The 21,260-nt window shown below is 45.4% G+C and overlaps 2 protein-coding genes across 14 annotated transcripts in view; one reads left to right on the forward strand and one right to left on the reverse strand.

The window, feature by feature from the left end:
• The window catches only part of Yars1 (tyrosyl-tRNA synthetase 1), a 31,910-nt gene extending 11,385 nt beyond the window's left edge, over positions 1-20,525 (reverse strand). The window contains exons 1-6 of one of the 2 annotated variants that reach the window (XM_048350790.1): positions 20,326-20,525; positions 14,255-14,401; positions 13,929-14,104; positions 9,889-10,018; positions 3,394-3,474; positions 642-734 (exon numbers count right to left, since the gene is read on the reverse strand). In XM_048350790.1, the coding sequence (XP_048206747.1) occupies positions 642-734; positions 3,394-3,474; positions 9,889-10,018; positions 13,929-14,104; positions 14,255-14,401; positions 20,326-20,496 (798 nt within the window). In that variant the 5' untranslated portion in view covers positions 20,497-20,525. Of the gene's footprint in view, positions 1-641; positions 735-3,393; positions 3,475-9,888; positions 10,019-13,928; positions 14,105-14,254; positions 14,465-20,325 lie in introns of both variants that reach the window. The other variant, XM_048350791.1, reaches the window with a different exon arrangement.
• A 205-nt stretch (positions 20,526-20,730) lies between these two features.
• Positions 20,731-21,260, forward strand: part of LOC125354872 (S100P binding protein) — a 29,612-nt gene continuing 29,082 nt past the window's right edge. For 8 of the 12 annotated variants that reach the window (XM_048350792.1, XM_048350798.1, XM_048350799.1 and 5 more), the window contains exon 1: positions 20,731-20,840. The gene's annotated coding sequence lies outside the window, so the exon portion shown is untranslated. Of the gene's footprint in view, positions 20,841-20,869; positions 21,060-21,260 lie in introns of those variants that run through there. The other 4 variants (XM_048350794.1, XM_048350796.1, XM_048350795.1 and 1 more) reach the window with 3 other exon arrangements.

A 21,260-nucleotide genomic window follows, 5' to 3' on the forward strand; every position in this document is an offset into this window, starting at 1 on the left:
CAATACCCAAGAAGAACTGAAGTACTGGAAAACTTAAGGGTCCTTAATATTTGAACATTCTAGTTAGCTAAAATACTACTATTGTGAGTCTTCAGTCTATCTCTTTTTTTTGGCCAGTCCTGGGCCAAACTCTGTCCTTTGGCCAGACTCAGGGCTTGAGCACTGTCCCTGGCTTCTTTTTGCTCAAGGCTAGCACTCTGCCACTTGAGCCACAGCGCTACTTGTGGCCGTTTTCTATATATGTGGTGCTGGGGAATTGAACCCAGGGCTTCATGTATACAAGGCAAGTGCTCTTGCCACTAGGCCATATCCCCAGCCCCTTCAGTCTATCTCTTATTGAAGATTTTGAGATTCAAGAAGTGGTTGGGAGCTGAGAATATGGCCTAGTGCTTGCCTCGTGTACATGAATCCCTGGGTGCATTCCTCAGTACCACCTATGTAGAAAAGGCAAGAAGTGGCACTGTGGCTCAAGTGGTAGAGTGCTAGCTTTGAGCAAAAAGAAGCCAGGGACAGTGCTCAGGCCCTGAGTTCAAGCTTCACGACTGACAAAAAAAAACAAAAAAAAAGTTTGGCTAGCAGGAGGAGGATGGGCTAACAAAGAGAATGGGGCTGAATGTAGTCAAAGTAGTTTAACAATTTACCTCTTCTGAAGAGCTCATTTTGCTTCCAGTTAGACCTGGGACCATTGGATTCATTAGATGGACTCGTTTTGAGTATCCAAGTGCAGGGAGGTACTGAGAAATTTGAAAAATAAAGGAAAAAACACAAATGCAGGTATTAGCATAAATTCTTCCTCAATGCCTTGGTCTCCTCACTTGGCCAGCAACTTAACAGCACATATGTATTTATATGGTTTTCATCAGTAATCATAATGTGAAACAAGGTTTTTTTTTTTTCCCTCTATTGCTTTTCTGTTTTAATTGTGAGGCCTGTGATCTGGTCCTCCCATAATAAACAACTATAAAAGACAGAAATAGAAAACAACCATTGGTTGACAATGGACAGCACCAATGGATGGTAACAAATCTGGAGAAGGAATGCTCACCCTGGCTTTTTCCTTGAGGGCATTTTTCTAATCAGGTGCTGAGAAAAAGAGAGCAAGAAGGCAGTAGCAGCAGCCGTCTAAGCAGAGAAGAGATCTGAGTCCAGGCTGCCAGGAAGCAAGGATTTGGGATGGGTTCTGGAGAAGGAAGCTCCCAAGGTGCTGTACCTCAAATTTTATGTCAACTGTTTTCTAGGCTGACGGAGAGCTGTGCACATACACAGAGAAGCCCCTGCTCGCTGCCAATCTTCAGGAGGGTGAAAACCTAGAGATTTCACAGTACTGAGGAGAAAGTTGAAGTTGAAATCAAACTAAAAACTCTACCAACAATCAGAAAAGTACTAGAAAGAGGATGTAGGAAATAGTCACTGACAGGCAAGAGAAAAAAGCCAACAGAAGCAGATTCTGAAACAATTCAAAAAGTAGAGTTAGAGACTAGGATATAAAAAATAATTGATGGGCTAGGAATGTGGCCTAGTGGTAGAGTGCTTGCCTAGCATGCATGAAGCTCTGGGTTTGAGTCCTCAATACCACACAAACAGAATAGCTGTGGCTCAAGTGGTAAGAGTGCTAGCCTTGAGCAAAAGAAGCTCAGAGACAGTGGCCAGCCCAAGTTCAAGCCCCAAGACTGGCAATAAATAAATAAATGAATGAATGAATGAATGATTGATTGCGCTGTGGGTGCAGGAGGTTCATGCTTGAAATCCTAGCTACTCAGGAGGCTGAAATCTGAGGATCATGGTTCAAAGCCAGCCCAGGTAGGAAAGTCCATGAGACTCTAATCTCCAATTAACCACCAGAAAACTGGAAGTGGTGCTGTGGTAGAGCGTCAGCCTTGAGCTGAAGAGCCCAGTGACGGTGCCTAGGCCCAGAGTTCAAGCCTCACAACTGACCAAAAAAAAAAAAAAAATTACTGGTATGTAAAAAGAAATAAGGGGGACAAAACAGTTAAAAGGCAAAGAATTGTAAGAGAGTGGGAATTAAATGGAAGTTCTAAAATGGCATAATATAGTATTGGATTAATAGAAGATGGAACTGAAAACTTGAAGAAAGGCCAATAGAAAATACCTAAGCTAACAGAACAGCATGAAACATATTGACATCACCAAAGGTTCAATCAATATGAATGTAACTGGATTCTCAAAAGGGGAGAAAAAGTAGTCAGACCCAATGGTTTCCCTCATAAGTCTAGGATAGTCCTAGCAGAGGATCACAATAGCCCAAGAGCTATGCTAGCAGAAATGAACTCCAAGATCTAGAAGAAAAAAAAAGTGAAAAGAACTCATTGCTCAAAGTTCTACACTATAAACACAAAACATTAAGGAGATTTTTTTGGTTTTATGAAAGGGAACTCACACAGAAGCTGGAAAGTCCAGGAAGGAATCAAGAACATCAGAAATGTTAAGCAGGGAGGTGAGGATATGGCTCTGTGGTAGACACTTGCCTAGCATTGTAAGGCCCTGGATGCATCCCAGCAAGGCACAAGAAGAGGAGAAGGAAAAAAAAAAAAAAAAAGGAGGAAGAGACAATGACAAAACTAACTGAAATCCGAGGATCAAGCTTCAAAGCCAGCCCAGCAGGAAAATCCATCATGATATTCTTACCTCCAATTTAACCACCAAAAAGCCAGAAGTGGAGCTGTGGCTTAAGGGGTAGAGGGCCATCCTTGAGTGGGAAAATTTAGTAGATCTTAGGGTAGCTTTTGAGGCAGACAAGTAAGTACTAATTCCTGCTCACTAACTGAAAGACACTCAACAACTTTAGCTTTTTTTTTTTTTTTTTTTTTTTTTTCCAGTTGTGGGGCTTGAACTCTGGGCATGGATGCTGTCCCTGATCTCTTCAGCTCAAGGCTAGCACTCTACCGCTTGAACCACAGCGCCACTTCTGGTTTTTGAGTAGTCAATTGGAGAAAAGTGTCTCCCGGATCCTCAGATCTCAGCCTCCTGAGTAGCTAGGATTATAGGCATGAGCCACCCAGCACCTGGCTGCTTTTTTCCCCCTACTCTCAGTTGTCTTATCTGCAAGCATCTATACTATAGGATGACAACCGCAGTGACTGGCCTATCATACATAGTTTAATAAACTTTCCTTGCATACTTCTGAGACTCAGATAAAAAAGAAGACACTGGGCTGGGGATATAGCCTAGCGGCAAGAGTGCCTGCCTCGGATACACGAGGCCCTAGGTTCGATTCCCCAGCACCACATATACAGAAAACGGCCAGAAGCAGCGCTGTGGCTCAAGTGGCAGAGTGCTAGCCTTGAGCGGGAAGAAGCCAGGGACAGTGCTCAGGCCCTGAGTCCAAGGCCCAGGACTGGCAAAAAAAAAAAAAAAAAAAAAGAAGACACTGACCTTCTCTGCGAATGTGAAGATCTTCCTCTGGTCAACACCTCCAAACTGGGCATCTACTTTCAAATATTCCTCATCCAGTGCCTGTGAAAAAGAAGCACAGCATGAATACTGACTGCAGTTGTTTCATATGGGCCTGAGAAATCAGAACATTTTCAATTGCTATATTTTCCAGAAGGCAGTGCCAGTTTATGTTCCTCCTGGAACGTAAATGGCACAGTCTCCTCATAAAGTTGCTAAAGTTGCTTGTAGTGAACATTGCTCGGTGCAGTTATATTCAATGGGATAAAAGTAAGAAGAGTAACCTCTGCTCCACAGATGCTTGTAATCCAGTGGGGAGGGAGGAAAAAGGAAGAGGCAAACTACAAACATGTCATAGGTACCTTGCTGAATAAAGTAGCTGGGGACTCCTCTCAAGGAAGCGGCATGAAATAACTCCTAGCAGGGTGAGATGGTGAGTACCTGTACCCTTAGGACCCAGGAGGCTGAGGCAGGGAGTTCCTGAGTCTGAGGTCAGTCTGGGCTACATGAGTTCAAAGCCAACCTCAGCTACATAACAAGGCCCTATCTCAAAATAACAACAGCAACAAGTAACATGCATCACTATTTACACACACAGGCCTTCATATGGAAGTAAATCCTGGGGCTGGAGGTGCAGCTCAGTAGTAGAATATGTATTTAGCATGTATTAATCCCTGGGTTCAGTCCCCAATACTGAAAAGGGAAGGAAAAAAAAAAAAAGCAAGCCCTGAAAAAGTTTGGATAAAAAGTAAAGACTGGGGCTGGGAATAAGGCCTAGTGGCAGGAGTGCTTGCCTCATATACATGAAGCCCTGGGTTTGATTCCTCAGCACCACATATATGGAAAAAGCCAGAAGTGGCACTGTGGCTCAAGTGGCAGAGTGCTAGCCTTGAGCAAAAAGAAGCCAGGGACAGTGTTCAGGCCTTGAGTTCAAGGCCCAGGATTGGCAAAAAAAAAAAAAAAAAAAAGTAAAGACTGAAACAGACTTAGACTGAAACTGAAACTTCGAAGGGTGAGATCTAGAGGATCACAGATCAAGGACAGTCTGGGCAAAAAATTTGCTAGACACTATCTCCAAAATAACCAGCAAAAATCCAAGTAGATGGATGGCCAGGTTACCAAGTGTGATGCCCTTCGGCCATTAGTTCAAACCCCAGTATTGCAAAAAATATAAAATAAAGACTGGAGTATTAAATGAACAGTGACTGTTATTATTTACTAGCATGCTGCTAGCCCTGTGGATGTCGATGCAAAGATGAATTGGATCCACGCCCTCCCTTCAAGAGACGGGTGCCTGGAGGTAGGGCATGAGAAAGAAAGTTCAAGTACCCCCTTGAGGAGACAGGTAAACAAATCTTTTCAGCAAAGTGTGCTAAGGGCTACTAAGTAGATGTTCATGTAAGGAACAAACAGCAACCTCTGTCTAGTCAGATGGGCATGGAGAAGGCTTACTAGAATCATGCTGTGGGCTGAGCTTGTTTTTGTTTTTGTTTTTTTGCCAGTCCTGGAGCTTGGACTCAGGGCCTGAGCACTATCCCTGGCTTTTTGCTCAAAGCTAGCACTCTAACACTTGAGCCACAGCACTACTTCTGGACTTTTCTATATATGTAGTGTTGAGGAGTCGAACCCAGGGCTTCAGGCATGCAAGGCAAACACTTTACCACTATGCCATATTCCCAGACCCTGAGCTTGGTTTAAAAGAGCATCTATAGGGCTGGGAATGTGGCCTAGTGGTAAAGTGCTCGCCTTGTATACATGAAGCCCTGGGTTCAATTCCTTAGCACCACATACATAGAAAAAAGCCGGAAGTGGCGCTGTGGCTCAAGTGGTAGAGTGCTAGCCTTGAGCAAAAAGCCAGGGACAGTGCTCAGGCCCTGAGTTCAAGCCCCAGGATTAGCAAAAAATAAAACAAAACAAACAAAGAGCATCTAGGTGTTTTTCATCATGGAGAGGAAGTAATATGAGGGAAGAGAGAGGTGTGAAGGGCTTAGGGAAATGGCAAGAGAAGAGGTTAGAAAAGCAGGTGAGGTCATTAAGTATCATGCTAGGGTGCCTCGTATTTAACCTTCAGCGAATGATTTCTAGGAGGAGAAATATGACCAGCCCTGCAGACAAGGGATGAGGAACATCACCAGAAGCTGCTAGAAGTCTAGTAAGAAGTACCAAGAAACCAAGGTAGTGAAGATATGGAAGAAGAAGGAATTTAAGCATTGTCCAAGAAGTGCCATTGATAATTTAGTGGCTGGGAATGTGGCTTAGTGGTAGAGTGCTTGCCTAGCATGCAGGAAGCCCTGGGTTCAATTTTTCAGTACCACATAAACTGAAAAAGCTGGAAGTAGCGCTGTGGCTCAAGTGGTAGAGTGCTAGCCTTGAGCCAAAGAAGCTCAGGGGCAGCGCCCAGGCCCTGAGTTCAAGCCCCACAATGGACAAAACAAACAAAATACAAAAAAACAAACTGATTTGGCTCATGCCTGTAATCCTACCTACTCAAAAGGATATCTGAGGATTGCAATTCAAAGCCAGCCTGGGAAGGAAAATCTGTGATACACTTATCGCCAATTAACCACCAAAAACCAGAAGTGGAGCTTTGATAGAGCACTATCTATGAGCACAAAAGCTCAGGGACAGTGTCCAGGTCCTGAGTTCAGGACTAGCACTAAAAAAGAAAGAAAAAAAATAAAACAAAACTCAGAGTTGGAAGTCTTGCTATGCAGCACAAGCTTGCCTGCAATTCTTGGCCTCAACTGATAACCAATCTTAGTTTCTTGAGTAATAGTGTACATGCCATTCTGTCCAGATAAAATCTTTTTACTAGGATTTGAACTCAGGGCCTCACACTTGCTGGATTTGCTTGCTCAGCTGGAGTTCTACTTTGAGCCACCCATCTAGTCTGGCTTTTTTTTTCCTTCTTGGTGTCGGTACCAAAGTTTGAACTCATGGCTTTGTACTCTCACTGGACTTCCTTGCTTACCAGCTCTGCTTTTTGCTGGTTATTTCGGTGATGGTGTCTATCAGATTTGTCTTCCTGGGCTGGCTTTGGATTATGATCTTTCAGGCTTTGAATTATAATCTTTCAGATTTTAGCCTCCTGAGTAGTTAGGATGTCAGGCTACTAGAGCCCAACTTACCTTTAACTCCTACTAATAGTCCCCTGTTACTCAGAGGAGAGATAACATTGGACAGTGCAAATCTAGAATGCCTCCAGGCTTAATGCAGGCAAAGATCTCTTTGAGATGATAAGAGGAGTTGAGACTTTTCTTTTTTATCTTGTCATTTGGGGGCTTGAACTCAGGACTGGGGTGCTGTCCCTGAGCACTAAGGCTCTACCACTTGAATCACAGTTCTACTTCCAGTTTTCCAACAGAATGGAGAGTCTCTTGGACTTTCTTACCAGGGCTAGCTATTAACCTCGATCCCCAGATCTCAGCCTCCAGAGTCGCTAGCTCCCAGTGACTCTTCTTTTTTTTTTTTTTTTTGCCAGTCCTGGGCCTTGGACTCAGGGCCTGAGCACTGTCCCTGGCTTCTTCCCGCTCAAGGCTAGCACTCTGCCACTTGAGCCACAGCGCCGCTTCTGGCCGTTTTCTGTATATGCTGGGGAATCGAACCTAGGGCCTCGTGTATCCGAGGCAGGCACTCTTGCCACTAGGCTATATCCCCCCAGTGACTCTTCTTAAACACAGTTATATACAAAGAAAAAGAGCAACCCCCATGACTGACAAAAAAAAAAAAAGAAAAAGAAAAAGAAAAAGTTAAGAGCATTTACATCTTCTCCCACTTTCCTATGGTATCCAGTATCAAAAGCTTGTGTTGTTTCTTCTCCTTGATCAGAAAAAAATACATATATGACAAATGAATATTTGTATTTTTTTGGCCAGTCCTGGGGCTTGAACTCAGGGCCTGAGCACTGTCCCTGGCTTCTTTTTGCTCAAGGCCAGTACTCTGCCATTTGAGCCACAGCGCCACTTCTGGCCATTTTCTGTATATGTGGTGCTGGGGAATCAAACCCAGGGCCTCATGTATATGAGGCAGGCACTCTTGCCACTAGGCCATATCCCCAGCCCTGAATGTTTGTATTATTCAGTGTAAAATAGAATTGTACCTAAAATTTATTTCATATTCTTCTGAACTTTATCTTCTTTAATTAAGAGATGATGATTAAAACTGGGTGCCACATAGATGGATATCATTTTAGACTTTTCATTCACATAAGACAGATAATGTGGAGATGCATGGGTGGGAAGTACATGAAACAATAGATAAAAGGCTGAAATTTCCTTTAAAAAAAAAAAAGTTCCGATGCTGGAGATGTGGTCTCTGATAAGGCCCCAGATTGCTGGTACACATGTGTTTCTGGACCATCTCTCTTTCAGCATCATCCTTAGGCAAGTTCAAGCCTTCATAGACTGAAGCCTGGCAAGTTGCTTTAAGACTCTGAGTTGAAAGATGCTGAATGCTAAGTCTCAGCGACTGTTACTGGCCGCAAGCCATTGCCCTTCTCACCTGAGAGGGCTCAGAAAACATCCTCAAGCAATCCCTGCTGGTGTCAGGAGCAAAGTGGAACTCTTCATTCCGAGTATATTTTAACCCAGACGGGTTTTATTTTCTGGAAAGGAGGTATAAAAAAGGTGCAACTTCTGACCTTCATAAGAAAAGTAAAAATAAACACTCAAGAAATCAATGTTATCGGTCATTGGACATAGCACTGACTCTCTGAGTCCATTTCCCTTATCTGGCTTCTGATCCTTACTCATCTAATGTCTGGAGAGGAATAAATTTAATTTTTGTGTGTGCCAGTCCTGGGGCTTGAATTCAGGGCCTGGGTGCCATGCCTGAGCTTTTGTGTTCAAGGCTGGCATTCTACCACTTGAGCCACAGCTCTACCTCCAGCATTTTTGGTGGTTAATTGGAAATTAAGAGTCTCACAAACTTTTTTGCCTGGGCTGGATTTCAACCGTAATGCTCAGATCTCAGCTTCCGGAGAAGCTAGGTATGTGTCAATGATGCTAATCTGGAATAGACCTAACTTTGTCCAGAGCTGCATGAAATTCTCAGATAGATGACAAATGGACAATGAATTTCCTGGACCTTGGCCAGCCATTCCTTTCCTTAATGATTGTACAGAGACTTTTCTAGAGCTTTCAAAAGGCATGAGGGGAGAGACATCAAATAAGCCTCCCAGCTCTATCTTTCTCCTCCCTACAAAAAGGAGATCTCTGCTATCTGTAACTATGCAAAGATGCTGTTCCATAAACAAAAACCACATTCTCAACTGGGCTATCACTCATATGGTTCTTGAATATAAAACATGCCATGCCTGTACATGTACCTGTTCTCTCTCTCTCTGAGAGAGAAATAAAGAAAACAGTATAGAAAAATAAAGGAAACAAAAAAAACAAAACAAAACAAAAAAAACCCAACTGGGTGCCAGTGGCAAAGGAAGCTAACATCTTTGGATCACAGTTCGAAGCCAGTCCAGGCACAAAAAGGTGTAACTTTTGTCTCCAATTAATCACCAAAAAGTCAGAAGTAGAGATATGGCTTGACTGGCAAAATGCCAGCCTTGATCAAAAAAGCTAAGGGACAGAGCCCAGGCCTTGAATTCAAGCTTTAGTATTGGTGTGTGCACGCACATGCATGCGTACACACACACACATACACAAAAAAACAGAGAGAGAGAGAGGAGAGCCATATTCCAGGGTCTCACACCTGGTAATTCTAGCTTCTCAGGAGGCTGAGACCTGAGGATCGCAGTTCAAAGCCAGCCCAGGAAGGAAAGTCTGTGAGACTCATTTCCAATTTACCACCTGAAAACTGGAAGTGGCACTGTGGCTCAAGTGGTAGAACACTGGCCTTGAGCTCAAGAGCTCAGGGACAGTGCCCAGGCCAAATTCAAGCTCCAGGATAGACCGAAAAAAAAAAAAAAGATAGAAAGAGAGATTAGATTATGATTACTGTTAAGATGTGTGAGATAAGCAATGTCTGGGGTGTTTGTTTTTTTTTTTTAGTTTTTTTGCCAGTCCTGGGCTTGAACTCAGGGCCTGAGCAGTGTCTTTGAGTTCCTTCGCTCAAGGCTAACATTCCACCATTTTGAGCCACATTCCATTTCTGGTTTTCTGGGGGTTAACTGGAGATAACTTGTCCAGGCTTGTCTTTGAACCCTGATCCTCAGATCTCAGCCTCCTGGGTAGTCAGGATCAAAGGAGTGAGCCACTGGCGCCCAGCTTAGGTTCTTTTTTGTCATTGTTTTTAAGATGATCTCTCTCTCTCTCTCTAACTTTCAAGTGAGCAATGTCTTAAAGGAGACAGGAATGGAAGAACTTACAACTGAAGAAAAGAACATCCCAGGAAGACCAAGAGGAGGAGGAGAAAGACAGGTCGGAAGGCCTGGAAAAGGTTGGTGAAGGAACATTGAGAGCACTGATGTAACTGGAGCAGTTACAGAAAAGAAACTGGGGCCACTCCACGATTTTCCAGTACCTGCAGTCCAGGGTACAACAGACCACTCAGCAAAGGGTGCTCCACCTGCTTTACAACTTCAGCTCCAGCTTTCTTGGCATCATGTTGTGTGACCACAGAAGACAGTCGGTACACATCCAGTGTGTACTCTCTGAGGAGGAAAGGAGACCAACACAAGTAAGAGCTGGCCCAGGCCGCAGTGCCCCGGGGCAGCATGAAAGCACATTATTTCACTTCCCTAAGCTTAGGACATTAAAAGAGAACACTGCTTGGTAGCTTAAAAGATGTGAGAGATCTATCAGCTCATCCAGAATGTAACTTGATGTTTTTCCAAATATATATGGTACTGGGGACCAAATCTAGGACTTCACACTTGCTAGGCAAGTGCTTTGCCACCTAGCTACATCCCAGCTGGATGTTTTCCTATTTATTTATTTAGCCAACAGAAAATGGCAAGCTATCAATAGATGATTCAAAGTATGTTTGAGGACGTGCCTAGGTTATATGCAAATACTATGCCATTTTATTTTAGGTACAAGACATTAATTTAGGGCCTTATGATTGCCAGGCAGATAGATGCTCTACCATTTGAACCACATCTCCAGCCTATTCCCCAATCCTCTTTCGTTTGTACTGGGACTTGAACTCAGAGCCTTGTCTTTTGTTGTTGTTGTTGGTGGTGGTCTTGGGGCTTGAACTCCAGGGTCGAGCACTGTACCCAAGCTTCTTTGGGCTCAAGGCTATTGTTCTACCACTTGAGCTACAGTACCACTTCCTGTTTTCTGGCAGTTAATTACAGATAAAGAGTCTCAGGGACATTCCTGCCTGGGCCGGCTTAGAACCAGGATCCTCAGATCTCAGCCTCCTGAGTAGCCAAGATTACAGGTGTGAGAAACTATTGCCTGGCTGTGTTCTTGCTCAGTTTTTTTTTGCTACCGGCTAATACTATTACCACTTGTACTCTTACCACTTGAGCCAAAATTCCAGTCTAGCTTTTTGTGAGTTAATTAGAGATCTTCTAGACTTTTCTGCCTTGACTGGCTTCTAACTTCAATCTTACTGATCTGTTCCCTGTGTAACTAGGATTATAGAAGTGAGCCACTAGTACTTGACTCCAGGACCTTTTTTAGTTAGGTTGATTCTCCCCACCACCCCAATCTGGGGGCTTGATTTCAAGGCCTGGGCACTGTCCTTGAGCTTTTTACACAATGCCAGTACTCTATCACTTGACCCACAGCGCCACTTCTGGCCTTCTCTGTTTATGTGACACTGAGGAATTGAACCCAGGGCTTTATGCATGTTAGGCAAGCACTCTACCACTAAGCCACATTCCTAGCCAGGTTATTTTCAAGGTAAAGTAATGATGTGATCCTCCTACTTGGGTTTCCCTTTGTTGCTAGGAATGATGGTTGTGTCATCTCAAACAAGCCACTAGTTGAGATAGCCTCATGAACTTTTATGCCCAGTTTGATCTCAAGCTATGAATCCCCAATCTTCACATCCCAAATAGCTAGCTAGGATTACAGGCTGGGACCATTACACCTAGTACTAGTAATTTTATATATGAGATTTAACATCTGTGATTACAGCATCTTTGTGAAGGTTATGGACGCAATCTGCTACAGACACGGAGGGATGACTATACAATATAAATGCTACATTGCTACATAAATACGAATAGGGTGTTGCTCTGTGGTAGAGAACTTGTCTAGCCTGCATGAGAGCCTAAGCTCTATTCCCAGAACTACAAAAAAAAAAAAAAAAAAAAAAAGCTATGTAAATAGTGGCTACATTGTCTTGCTTAGGAACAATGACAAGACTAAAAAAGTCATGTTAAGTATAGATACAATTTTTTGTTTTTGTTTTTTGGCACCAGTCCTATGGCTTGAGCTCAGGGCCTGGGCACTATCCCTAAGGTTCTCTGTACTCAAGGCTAGCACTTTACCACTTGAGCCACAGTGCCACTTCTGGCTTTTTTGGTTTATATGGTACTGAGGAATCAAACCCACGGCTTCACGCATGCTAGGTAAGCACTCCATCACTAAGTCATATTCCTAACCCCTACAGATACAATTTTTTTTTTGGCCAGTCCTAGGGCTTGGACTCAGGGCCTGCGCACTGGCCCTGGCTTCTTTTAATGTGAATATGGCCTAGTGGCAAGAGTGCTTGCCTCATATACATGAAGCCCTGGGTTCAATTCCCCAACACCACATATATAGAAAAGGCCAGAAGTGATGCTGCAGCTCAAGTTGGCAGAGTGCTAGCCTTGAGCAAAAAGAAGCCAGGGACAGTGCTCAGGCCCTGAGTCCAAGGCCCAGGACTGGCAAAAAAAAAAAAAAAATTCAACCTGGGTTGAATTCATGGATAGGAAGGGTCAGCTTTTTGGGTGAGGGATGTAGCTCAGTGGTAGAGTGCTTGCCTAGCATATATAAGGCCCTAGGTTCAATCCCCAATTCTGCAAAGAAAGGGGGAAAAAGGGCACAAATGTATCATAGATTAGTTAAAACATTGTATTTCTTCAAGGTCCACCTCTACTTCATCTAGAGGTCTATTCACTGAATATTCTTGACTAAACTGAGTATGCTTGCTTATCTATGACAACACATGGACAAATTTAGTTCAAAAATCACTTCACCTAACAATTTTACTTTTTTTTTCATCACGAAGATTACTTTAGTACTTTTGAGTTTTTCAGTAGGTTAGAGTACCCAGTTACCCAGTTAACTAGACTGTGACACAAAGTCTTTACTGCACTGGAACTGCAGTTTTTCTTTTCTTTTTTTTTTTTGTTGGTCATGGGGCTTGGACTCCAGGCCTGGGCACTGTCCCTAAGCTTTTCTGCTCAAGGCTAGTGCTCTATCCCTTGAGCCACAGCTCTACTTCCTGTTTTCTTTTATTTATTTATTTATTTATTTAGGCCAGTCCTTGGCCTTGGACTCAGGGCCTGAGCACTGTCCCTGGCTTCTTCCCGCTCAAGGCTAGCACTCTGCCACCTGAGCCACAGCGCCCCTTCTGGCCATTTTCCATATATGTGGTGCTGGGGAATCGAACTGAGAGCTTCATGTGTAGGAGGCAAGCGCTCTTGCCACTAGGCCATATTCCCAGCCTCTACTTCCTGTTTTCTGGTGGCTACTTGGAGATAAGAGTCTCACAGACTTTACAGCCTGAACTGGCTATGAACTGCATTCCTCAGATCACAGCCTCCGGAGTAGCTAGGATTACAGGGTGAGCCACTAGTGTCCAGGAATTTTTCTTCTTTCTGTGCCCAGTACCAGGGCTTGAACTCAGGGCCACTCTGTCTTGCTTGGCCTTTTCTGCTCAAGGCTGGTGGTCTACTACTTGAGCCACATGTCCACTTCCAGCTCTTTTTTTCCCCCCCCTAAATTAGAGATAATAATCTCTGGGTTTTGCCTACCTGGTCTGGCTTCAAAACACAATCCTCAGATATTAGTATCCTGAGTAGGAAGGATTACAGATGAGAGGCAACTACAGCCATTTTTTTTTTTTGGGGGGGGGTCAGTCATGGGGCTTGAACTCAAGAGCCTGGGGCCCTGTCCCTGAGCTCTTTTGCTCAAAGTGAGCCCTCTATCACGTTTAGCCACAGCTCCACTTCTCCATTCTTCTTTCTTTAATGTCTATCTGAGTTCTAGTTTGTATTCTGGGTGAATTTCTATCTCCTGGTAGTAATGGAATTTGAACTTGGGGCCTTGTGCTTCTTAGGCAGCATTCTACTTCTACTGCTTAAGCTATAGCTCCAGCCCTTTTTTGCTTTAGGTTTTTTTTTGGCAGAGTCTCCAGCTTTTTGCTTGGGCCAACTGCAGACTACAATCCTCCTACCTATCTATGCCTCTGGCACCCTTGAGATTACAGGCATGCATGAGACATCATACCTAGCTACAGATAAGATTTTTGGTGGGCAATTCAAAAAACAAAGGGCATGTAATTTTTAATGGCTTTTAATAGGTAGTGTCAAACAGCTTCTAATCCAAATTTAAAGAGTGCCTGGACTCCTGAGCCCTATAATTAGCTCCTAGGAAGAAGGAGGCGGACCAAGCACTTACTTGCTGAGCTGGTAGTCAGTGCCTTTGACAAACTTGAGCTTCTCCAAGGGTACTCCAATGCTCTCCAGCATGGCCTTGATCACATTCTCATAGTAACTGGTTCGGAGTTCTAGAAGTTCCCAGGGCGCTTTCATGTTATCCAGGTATGCATGAAGGTCCGCAAACAGAATTGTTACCTAGACGTACAGATTGAGGGACAGCCAAAATATGAATTTGTTCATGTACCTCCAACCCACTTCCCTGTCCCCACCCTACCCCGACCCTAGTTAAGTATCTTTTGTTCATCCACCCAGGGGCAAATGTCAATTGATAGCAGGAATTCTTACCTCACATCCAGCCTTCAAGAAGTCTGCAATCTTGGACATGGGCACAAAGTAAGCCACATGTGGCTTGCCTGTGGTTGCGGTTCCCCAGTAAACTTTAAGTTCCCTCTCCTTCAGTATCTCCTTCAGCTTCTCTTCCCCGAGAACCTCCTGTTGTGGAAGCAGAAGAGGTGGTTTAATGCTGGTGCCCCGCCTTGCTCATCATCCTTTACCCTGTGGCAGGAAAACAAAGCCATGTGTCATTGGAGGTCTAGGTTTGGAACCAATTCACATATATCCCTGGAGTCTAGCCCTGTGCAGTGCAGAGAGCCTACCTGAGCTGCTGTTGCTGTCTCTCTGACCCTAGGAGCGGAGGAAGGGATACATCCCTACTCATCTCCTCCAGCTCCCTTGAGCCCACTCTTTTTCACAGCCGACTTTTTCTTCTTCTTCTTTCTTTTTTTTGCCAGTCCTGGGGCTTGAACTCAGGGCCTGAGCACTGTCCCTGGCTTCTTTTTGCTCAATTTGAGCCACAGTGCCACTTCTGGCCTTTTTTCTATATGTGGTGTTGAGGAATCGAACCTAGTGCTTCATGTATAGAGGCAAGCACTCTTGCCACTAGGCCATATTCCCAGCCCCACAGCTGACTTCTTGAAGTAGCTATTTCTTCTTATCTGTTTCTTAAGTGGCCCTACCAGTGTGAGATCACAGAGAACCTCTAGGTGGCTAACTTCCACCTTGAAATAGTCTCCTTTCCCCTTGTTTGGCTTCCTTCTTTTATTCTTAAATTTCCTCTTCTGTAGCTGGCTTAGATTTCTTTGCTGCTGCCCTTCTTCCTAATCATTAGCAATCGCTGGAACTAGAATTTTTAACTCTATAACCAATTCCCTTCAGCTGCTTCAATGATAATTTATGAGCTAGTAATCTCCTGCTCATCACCACATTCTGATCTATGCACCTGTTATCAACCCAGCCCTTCAAATCCAACTTGGTCAAACTCAAGCTCTGGCCTTACCTTACTTTCTAATATAACTTATAGTTTTTTACCCCTAAGTTAATAAGTATTCACTGTGTTGCCTAAGTTATTCCACAACAGCTCTTAAATACTTCTACACCTCTCAGCCTCTACTTCTCTACCCTAGACCAGCCCAGGAAAGATCACAACAGGATTAATAGCTTTTTTTTTTTGCCTGTCCCTGAGGCTTGAACTCAGGGCCTGGGTGCTGTCCCTGAGCTTCTTTTTGTTCAAGGCTAGTGCTCTACCACTAGAGCCACAGAGCCAGTTCTGGCTTTTTCTGTTTATGTGGTACTGAGGAACTACACTCAGGGCTTCATTCCCAGCTTGATTAATAAAAGCCTTTTAACAAGTCTGCTTTATCTACTCTAGGCCTCTCTCATCCATGTTCCAAAAGTTCTTTTAAATCCAAAATCTGATTAACTCATTAACCTGTTTAAAACATTTTCTGGGGCAGCGTAGGGAAGATAGAAGGATGGCTCAAGTGCTTGTCTAAAATATTTTGTTCTATTCTTTAAAAAAACTTTGAATTAATTTTTGAGATGGGGTCTTATTTTGCTGTACAAGCTGGCCTCAAGATTCTGGTATCAAGTAATCCTTCTGCCTCAGTCTCCCAGAGTAACTGGGACTACAGCTGTGTACCAGTGTATCTGGCTTTGTTTAAAATTTCTTAAAAATCTCTTTGCTTGGGCTGGGGATATGGCCTAGTGGCAAGAGTGCCTGCCTCATATACACGAGGCCCTGGGTTCGATTCCCCAGCACCACATATACAGAAAATGGCCAGAAGTGGTGCTGTGGCTCAAGTGGCAGAGTGCTAGCCTTGAGCAAAAAGAAGCCAGGGACAGTGCTCAGGCCCTGAATCTAAGCTCCAGGACTGGCCAAAAACAAAACAAAACAAAACAAAAAACTTTGCTCTAAGACACTATGGAAAATTCAAATTGGGTAGTGTGTCCCTAATAAGTTTTCACTGTTTCATTAAGTGATAAGTTAAGGAAGGCTATCAGAAATCATGACAGACAAAAACTGTTTTTGCTGGAAGGTGGTAACAAATTTGATAAGAAATGTACTACTTTGGGGCTGGGAATATGGCCTAGTGGCAAGAGTGCTTGCCTCGTATACATGAGGCCCTGGGTTCAATTCCCCAGCACCACATATACAGAAAACGGCCAGAGGTGGGCGCTGTGGCTCAAGTGGCAGAGTGCTAGCCTTGAGCAAAAAGAAGCCAGGGACAGTGCTCAGGCCCTGAGTCCAAGCCCCAGGACTGGCCAAAAAAAAAAAAAAAAAAAAAGAAAAAGAAATGTACTACTTTGAATTTGTAACTGTAATCCCTCTATCTTGACAATTTTTAAACTGTTTTTGCTGGTTTGAATCATCTATAAGCAGAATTTGCTGAAACTCAAGTGTCCCAAGCCTACTGGCAGTAAGATGAATTCTCCAGAGGCCTAACTACTTGAACACTGAAATGGTTCTCACCACCCTAAGAAAGGTAGTATCACTTATCCTCTAAAATCTGAGTAAGTCAATTCCATATACTTTGCATATCCTACATCTCCAATACATATTATTTTATGGAGCAAGGCTAGGAACAAAGGATATGACTAAGAGGAAGTAGGCAAAAATCTCCAGCTAAGATATAATTCTTAGTGGAAGAACCCAATATCTATCATTTAATAAACAGATAAGCACACAATGTAGTATATCCATATAGCAGAATATTATTCAGTCATAAAACAGGAATGGAGCTGGGTGCTGGTGGCTCAGGCCTGTAATCCTAACTACTCAGGAGGCTGAGATTTGAGGATTGTAGTACAAAGCTGGCCTGGGCATAAATGTCTCTGTAAGACCTTTTTTTTTTTTTTTGCCAGTCCTAGAGCTTGGACTCAGGGCCTGAGCAATATCCCTTGGCTTCTTTCTGCTCAAGGCTAGCACTCTAACACTTGAGCCACAGCGCCACTCCTGGCCTTTTCTGTTTATGTGGTGCTGAGGAATCAAACCCAGAGCTCCATGAATGCCAAGCAAGCACTCTACCGCTAAACCACATTCCCAGCTCTGTAAGATTCTCATCCCCAATTAACCACTCAAAAACTGGAATTGGTGCTGTAGCTCAAGTGGTAGAGTGCTAGCCTTGAGCACAAAGAGGCTCAGGGACAGTGCCCAGACATTAAGTTCAAGCCCCACAGCTAACCAAAGGCAAAAACAAAAAAGGAATGAGGCTGGCTGCCAGTGCCTGTAATGCTAGTTACTCAGGAGGCTAAGAGCTGAGCATCCAGGCTCAAAGCCAGCTGGATAGGAAAGGCCAGAAGACACTTATCTTCAATTAACCATCAGAAAACTGGAAGTTATGGCTCAAGTGGTAGAGCAGTAGCCTTGATCACAAAAGCTTAGGGAAAGCGCCCAAGCCCAGATTCAAGTCCCAGGACTGGGGGGGAAAAAAGTACGAGGGAGCCAGGTGCTGGTGGCTCACACCTATAATCCTAGCTACTCAGAGGATCTTGGTTTGAAGCTAGCCCAGGCAAAGGTGTTCATGAGACTAGTGGGCAGGAAAGTCCATGATATTATCTCCAATTAACCACCGAAAAGGTGGAAAAGAAACTGTGGTTCAAGTGGTAGAGTGCTAGCCTTGAGCAAAAAAGCTAAGGGACAGTACTCAGGCCTAGAGTTCAAGCATTTGTGTACACTTGGGTGAATGCACACGTGCACATAATTGCAATGACGAAGGTAGAGTGCAAAGCTATGTGTATGTATCCATGTGTGTGTGATTTTCTTAGATAAGATTTGCCAAGGTTTTTTGTTTGTTTTTGGAAGGGGCAAGAAATTTTGTTTTGGCTATAGAAAGGACCAGAGCTGGTCTTGGCTGCTTCCATCTGTGATTCCAGGGTTCCAGAAGCTAAGTTATGAGAATCTCAAGTTCAAGGCCAGCTTGAGCCATACAGTTGTCTAAAACAACAAAAAAAACAGCAAAATCAAAAAACCCGAGATGTGGCGGCCTTGTTCTGTCAGTATCTGTAAATGTCTGAGCACTGCTTGCTGTTGCTCTTTGCCCTCAAGATACTTCTTGGGGTGTCTGGGTTTGTTTACCTCTCTCCCAATTCTCTTCTACGTACCAGGGCCTAATCCCAAAAGGAAGGTGGTTCCTGGAAGAGGAGACTGAAGGTCAGAATAGGCCAGTGGTGTAGGAAGAGGGATGAGGAAGTCTAAGGAAAGAGAAAGAGAATAGAGGGGAGGAAAGGAGAGTAAGGAACTGTAAGGGAATAGTGGGAAGGGGATGTGAACTAGAAGAGGAGCCAGGAGACAGGAGGATGGAGAGGCTATCAGGAAAAGGAAGGGGAGGGAAGGGGAGGAGTTAGAGAATAAAGGGAGAGAGGAGAGTATTTAAAAAAAAGGTATGAACCTTGAAAATATTATACTAAGAAATCAGACACAAGTAGCCACATAGTATGTGATTTAAGTTACATAAAATGTGTGAATAGACAAATACATAGGGACAGAAAGTAGATTAGTATTTCTTTAGGAGTTGGTGGGAGAGGCATTGGGCTGTGATTGCTAATGATACAAGTTTTTCAAGAAGGAATGAAAATGTTCTGGAATTAGATAGTGGCTATGGGTGCCCAATCTTGTGGATATATGAAAAGCCATTGAATTGTACAACTTTAAAGGGGTTGGTTTTGCTGGGTGCAGTGAATCCAACCTGTTATCCTATCTACTTGGGAAGTAGGATCAAGGTTTGAGGCCAATTAGAGAGAAAAAAATTCTTGAGACTCCATGTCAGCCATCGGCAAGGGGAAATTAATGAGAAGGCTTTAAGTAGGAAGATTACAGCCCAGGCGGACCTGGCATAAAGCAAGACCTGATTTCGAAAATAACCAAGACCAAAAGGGGCTGGAGGCACAACTCAAGTGGTAGAGTGCCTGCCTAGCAAATCTGAAGCCCTGAATTAAATTCCCCAATACTTCAAAAAAAAAAAAAGTATGTTTGGAGCAGTAAAATGACGGTGATAAGTGTAGTGAAGGAACAAGAGGAAAAAAAAGAGCAGGCGAGAAGAGCTTTGGTGACATGAGGTTCTTTAAGATGTTAAAGAAAGGGGGCTGGGAATATGGCCTAGGAGTAGAGTGCTTGCCTCATTATACATGAAGCCCTGGGTTCGATTCTTCAGCACCACATATATGGAAAACGCCAGAAGTGGCGCTGTGGCTCAAGTGGGGTAGAGTTTGATAGCCCTGAGCAAAAAGAAGCCAGGGGCAGTACTGTGCTAGGGTCCGGAGTTCAGTTCCCAGGACGGGCAATAAATAAATAAATAAATGTCAAAGAAAGGCCTCTCTCTCAGAAAGTGATAATGGGCAGAGGTTTGAAGGCAAGATCTCAAAAGGTCTGCTCACTCTTGGTGGGGGGGGGGGCAATATTTTGGGGCTCTGGAGATTAAACCAAGGGCCTCGTTTGTGCACTCTACGAACGCGAGCTACATCACACCTCCAAATTAGCCTTCTCTCCGAACAATATTCTTTCTCCCCTGACAGTACTCTTCCCTCAGTCTGTAACGCGCCTCTCTATTCTTCCTCTGGCGCACTCCTCGGCAACCGTAGGATGCCGAGAAGGATGGATTCGCACCGTTCGGCCGCAATATAGAGGTCACTTCCTTAAAGGAAGCCTTGTTTCCTTTTATTTCCTTTCAAAGTTGCACGTATAAGAACTCTCAGCACTCGCTTCAACCGTCATGGTCTGGGTTAAGGGTCAAATCCCTTTCCAACAAGCTCTGGGAGGGCAGGGCCCTGACACAACCCCAGCGCCTAGCACCGCGCTAGGCACATAATAGGGCGGATGAGGTGGGAGTCCGCGAGGCAAAGCCCGGTTCCGACCCGAGGTAAGCGCACATGCGAGTAGATCCCGTGGTGCTTTTCTGTAGCACCCAGGGCATGGATGCTTAACTGATGTGCCGATCCATCAGGGGTAAGGTCTGAAGGCTCCCGGAGCTGCCCTGGAGTCGAGTCCCGGCCCGACACACGTAGGACCGAAGAGGACCCCAGTCCTTTAGGACCCCAGTTCAGCCCAGTCCCCGACAGCGCCTCCCACCCCTGAGGCCTACCTGCAGGTTCCGGGTGATAAGGTGCAGTTTCTCTTCAGGACTGGGAGAGTCTCCCATGGCTTCGCCCCCCGTGATTTCCGCACTGAGCCGGCACCCGCGCCTCTTCTTAGGTCGCCGCCGCCGCCGCCGCCGCGTGCCGGGAGCTGTCTCGAGAGTCCCGCCAGGTTGCATCAGCTGAGTTCGTCGCTCGGCTAGCTCGGCCTAGCCCACTCCGCCTAGCCGTAGCCGGGAGTCAACACTAGTGGACAGTCGAGCGGGTCGATGAGAGGGGAAATGGGTGGAGCCATCCGGCAAGGGGGGGGGGGAACGGTGCGGAGGGCGGGGCTGGGAGCCTGGCCGAAGCTCCGCCCTTTCAGAGGTGTGGCAGTTTCTTGCCAATCATGCCTAATTTTCCCGCCCCTTGGCGTTGGCCCGGCTGTTCCGGGTTGGGGGAGGTCGAGGAGGGGGCGACAAAATGGCGCAGGGGGCGGAGTGAGGCGCAGTCGCTCGCCCAGGCTTTGGCCCAGCTTCCGGAGGTGAAGTGCGAGCGGGACTAGGGGTCGGCGTTCGCCGGTGGGCGGCGGTCTGAGGGAGCCTGTTGCTTCTCCGGAGGTGCCCCGTTAAGGGATGGGGAGGCCCCGAGCCCGCTGGGAGGAGGGCCAGTCCTAGCTCTGAGGCTCTGGCGGGGCAATATCCCTGCCCCCCCTCCCCACGTCGGCGGGTACGTCGGCGGGCCGCGACGCCCCTCGCCTGAGGTGAAGGGGGGCTGTCGGTCCGTGCGAGCCGCGAGGAGCGGCGTCCGCGTCTCTGCCTGGTGGGGAGGGGACGGTGGCCGCATCAGGGGGCGGGGGGGGGGGCGGACGCCGCCTAGGCCGAGGGAAGGCGTACGCCCAGCGGAGACCACCGCGGGCGTCCCGCGGCGCCGGGCGGGCGGAGGCGGCAGGCCCGGGTCCGGG

Source organism: Perognathus longimembris, chromosome 7 (genome assembly GCF_023159225.1).
Source record: "Perognathus longimembris pacificus isolate PPM17 chromosome 7, ASM2315922v1, whole genome shotgun sequence".
In the NCBI taxonomy this organism is placed as follows: domain Eukaryota; kingdom Metazoa; phylum Chordata; class Mammalia; order Rodentia; family Heteromyidae; genus Perognathus; species Perognathus longimembris.